This window comes from Mesitornis unicolor, unplaced genomic scaffold (assembly GCF_000695765.1).
Source record: "Mesitornis unicolor isolate BGI_N332 unplaced genomic scaffold, ASM69576v1 scaffold28550, whole genome shotgun sequence".
In the NCBI taxonomy this organism is placed as follows: Eukaryota; Metazoa; Chordata; class Aves; order Mesitornithiformes; family Mesitornithidae; genus Mesitornis; species Mesitornis unicolor.
Window position 1 is genome coordinate 1,272 of NW_010159383.1, and position 3,900 is coordinate 5,171.

Sequence of the window (3,900 nt, forward strand, 5' to 3'; positions counted from 1 at the left end):
AAAGAGGGGTCAGATGCTAAAATGGGGTCAAAGCAAGGGAAAAGGAAAGAACTAAATGAAGTACCAGGCAGCTTTTCTGTGGGTGACCATAAATAGGTAGGGGCAAGGACATGTGCACACCCTTTCAGCATGAAACTAGTCCTGGGATTAAACGAGCAGCTCAAGGTGCTGTGGTGAATACAAGGAGTGAAGATATTCCCAATTTCCTTGGGAAAATAAGGAGAGGGGAGAGCCTGAAACATCTTAGGAGAGGACTTACAAGTGGTTGCCCAGCATGTTCCTCTTCGTGGCCCCCAGGAAGCTCATCAGGTTGGGATCCGAATGCTCATCTCCTACCATGGTGGGACCAACCTCCTGCAGGGAAAAGCAGCAGAGTGGGTGAGCGATGTGCAGCAGCATGGCCACGGAATCACAGAATGCCTCGGTTGGAAAAGCCCTCTGAGATCATCATGTCCAACCGTTCCTGTCTACCCCCTAAACCATATCCTTAAGTACCTCATCTACCCACTCTTTAAACACATCCAGGGATGGTGACTCCACCACCTCCCTGGGCAGCCTGTGCCAGCTTCTGACGACCCTCTCAGTAAAGAACTTCCTCCTTAGCTCTAACCTGAACCTCCCTTGGCACAGCTTGGTGCCGTTTCCCCTTGTTCTATCCCCCATCCCCTGGGAGAAGAGACCAGCACCCACCTCTCCACAACCTCCCTTGAGGCAGTTGGAGGTGGGGATGAGGTCTCCCCTCAGCCTTCTCTTCTCCAGGCTAAACAAGCCCAGTTCCCTCAGCCGCTCCTCATCAGGCTTGTTCTCCAGAGCCCTCCCCATCCTTGTGGCTCTGCTCTGAACACGCTCCACAATCTCAACATCCTTCTTCTAGTGAGGGGTCCAGAACTGAACACAGCACTCGAGGTGCGGCCACCCCCCTTCCCGTTCCCCAGCAGCTCCAGTAAGCGCTTTACTGGGAAAGGGATTACTGTGAGCCACCTGCCCTTCCCAGGAGAGAGCCTTGGTGGTTTTGCTCCTGGAGGGAGCTGCTGGCTGAGCTCACGGTGTCTCTGGTCCTCTAGGATCCATGACTGAGAGGTCTGTAGGACAGCAGCAAGGTGCTACTCACAGCCTCATTGAGCAAAACCAGCAAATCTGTGTGGTTTACCATGAAATAAGCATCCTCAGGCCGGTTAGGGACCATCTGCCTGTCCTAGTAGAAGACATCTTTGGGAACAGCTCCACCAGCAGGGAAGAGTGAGAAGATTGGGGTGAGGAAGGTGCCATGGGGTGACTGAGGCAGATGAGCACCCATGGGACGGCAAGGGACAGGAGACTGGGGAGGCAGAGATGTGAGTCATCTCAGCACCAAGCCACCAGGGAGACTTCCCACACATTGTATGAGGGGAACAGAGACATTTCTGCACAGCGGTCTTCCAAAAGTGTTATTTTATGAGATGTTCCTGGGCTGGAGGTTTTTCAGAACACAGCAGGTAGCGACAGTACCAATGCAACCTCCACAATGATCACCCATCCCCAACCCAGCCCCAGCACTGCTGGGGTGGGCAGCACCCAGTGACCCTGCAACGCTGGGACTGGAAGCACCAGCAAGCCCAGCCCTGAGCATCATCCGTGACTACGAGGGCTGGTGAGTGGGAGAGGCATCACCCACGCTGTGAGACCCACAACCCACCCCTCCTTGCTCAGCCCTGCTGGGGGTACTAAGACCCTCCATGCTCTAGAACCTCCCTCTGCTCCAGGCTATCCCCGAAAGATGCAGGATTTCATTGATTTTAAGAGGTGGAACATTTGTTTCCTGTTAAATCTCCACAATACACATGAAAAGTTTGCAGGTGAGAATTATTCTTCCTAGAGTTGTCCCACACCCACCTACAAACCTACCCCACGATATTACCAATGCTTTATAACATGCAAAGCACCTCCCAGCCCAAAATAACCTCAGGAATATGTTAGGTATCACCCTTTTGGACCCCTCTCTTCTCTGTCACCCCATGTAGAAAGCAAAGCCCAGGGCCAGTTCAAGGGCCCCTCACACAGAGGTTGCACGCTGAGGTTTGTGTGCTCCGTGGTACCCAGTGGTGTGAACCCCTTGGGTGTGGGGCAGTAGGACGGGAAGCCAAGCACTGTGACCCACGGCGAGGTTAGTAACGACATGGCCAGACACAGAGGGCAGAGAAAACAGAGAATTTCTGCTTGGCTGGGAGAGCTGAGGTGGCTGGGTTGGGGAAAGCTGGTGGGTGAGGACTGAACGCAGCAGAGAGGGTGAAATTGCTCCCTGGCAGCGTCCGCCTGCACCCCAGCGCCGGCAAACTGCGCCTAAACCATGAGCCTCCGCTGGATCCCAGCTAGAAGCTCGTACGCAGCACCGCTCATCAGACATTTCAGCGAGCTGTGTGAGCATGCAGGCACGCTCCTGCCTGGGCTGCTGGAGCAGATGGGCGCTGAAGCAGAGGAAAAGCCTTTGCTGGCTGTGCAGCCCAGCACTGTGCACCCCACAGGAGATGTCCCAGGGAGGGAGCTACTCGTCCCTGCCCCTGTGCTGCCAGGAAAACGTGGCAAAGTCAGGCTGGGCTGTTTCCAGCCGCCGTTTGAAACCAAGGTTCAGGTTGGAAATGTTTGCTTTGCCTTGCTGACGAGCAGAATTTCCAAAGTCTGTGGAGGGAAACGTGCTAAGCTGTGCTAATCCAATGTGGCATGTTGTGTGCCTTTCCCTAAAGTGCTAAAAACCCCAGACCCCGACACATGGTGCTTCGTGTATCCTTTGCATGTCCATAATTACTTCGTCAACTTGTACAATACCAAATCCCACTGCCAACAGAGGCTTTGGTGCTGCCTCATCCCCACACGTCCTTGTTCTCAATTCACTTGGTTTGAGACGCGTACGTAATGGGACATCTTCAGCAGCAGCAGCACCTTTCACCAGACTCCTGCCAGCTTGCTCATTTGCTTTTTTCCCACCATTACCTGCTTCCTATCACAAAACCACAGCGTCATAGTTTGGCTTTCAGACATATATTTCCCTTTTTTGTGTTGGGAAAAGGGGGGAAAGAAGCAAACACACGGCTATCTGCTGTTGCAGCAGGTCAGCAGCAACTGCTCTGTGGGCTGTGGATGCTGCAATCATTGGGAAGAAACACTTCCTTTAGATCTTTATACAAGAATAACGGGCTGAGCTCTCAACCCAGCCTTCCCTGCCACTGCTTGGGCTGCTGCACAACACCCCTGCTGCCAGGGATGCCCTTTTTGGCTACGGCTGCATTTTCCACCATGAAATGGCTATTTGGGCAAGAGGGAAAACCTATCATGAGGGGGAGGGTTAGACCAGATGATCTTCAAGGTTCCATCCAACCCAAAACCATTTTATGGCTCTGACACGTGGCCAGAGATTGGTTTATTTGATGTTAATGGGATGCTACAAGTTTCCCCAGTCTTGTTGCTTGCTGTACAAAAAGGGAGGTTTAAGAGGGAAGGAGCTGATGTACGGGCACCCAAGCGCTCTTCTCTTCCCCGACACTCGGGCAGGGAGCGAGGGGAGGTGCAAGGGCAGTTGTGCACAGCGTGCTCACACTGGACACCTCACACCAGTCGCCAGCAGCCTGGACACAGCGTGGCCGTACCGGGGGTCCCCCAAATCTGAGCATCGCACCCCCCAGCAGCAGGTACAGCCCAGCAGCGAGGGCAGCCAGAGGCAGCGATGCCTGGTGCAACCCGGGGCTCATCTCGGTCCTTGCTCATCCCGGCGGCGGCACCGCTCACCGTCTCCCCATCCCATCCCCGTCAGTCCCCTCCATCCCTGTCCCCCCATCCCCGTGGCGGGGGCAGCGGGGAGGCGGACTCACCATGCGGATCTGGGTGCTGATGAGCAGGTACGGCATTGTCCCGCCGCTTTCAGCGCTG

At 54.7% G+C, this 3,900-nt stretch overlaps 1 protein-coding gene across 1 annotated transcript; it reads right to left on the bottom strand.

The window, feature by feature from the left end:
• Positions 1-259: 259 nt before the first annotated feature.
• LOC104542259 (GTP cyclohydrolase 1 feedback regulatory protein-like) lies at positions 260-3,878 on the bottom strand (the record flags this gene model as incomplete). The annotated part of the gene is made up of 2 exons (XM_010186509.1): positions 3,843-3,878; positions 260-354 (listed from the first exon to the last, which is right to left on the bottom strand). Coding segments are annotated over exons 1-2 (131 nt in total), but the record flags the coding sequence as incomplete, so codon positions are not given.
• Positions 3,879-3,900: the final 22 nt, after the last annotated feature.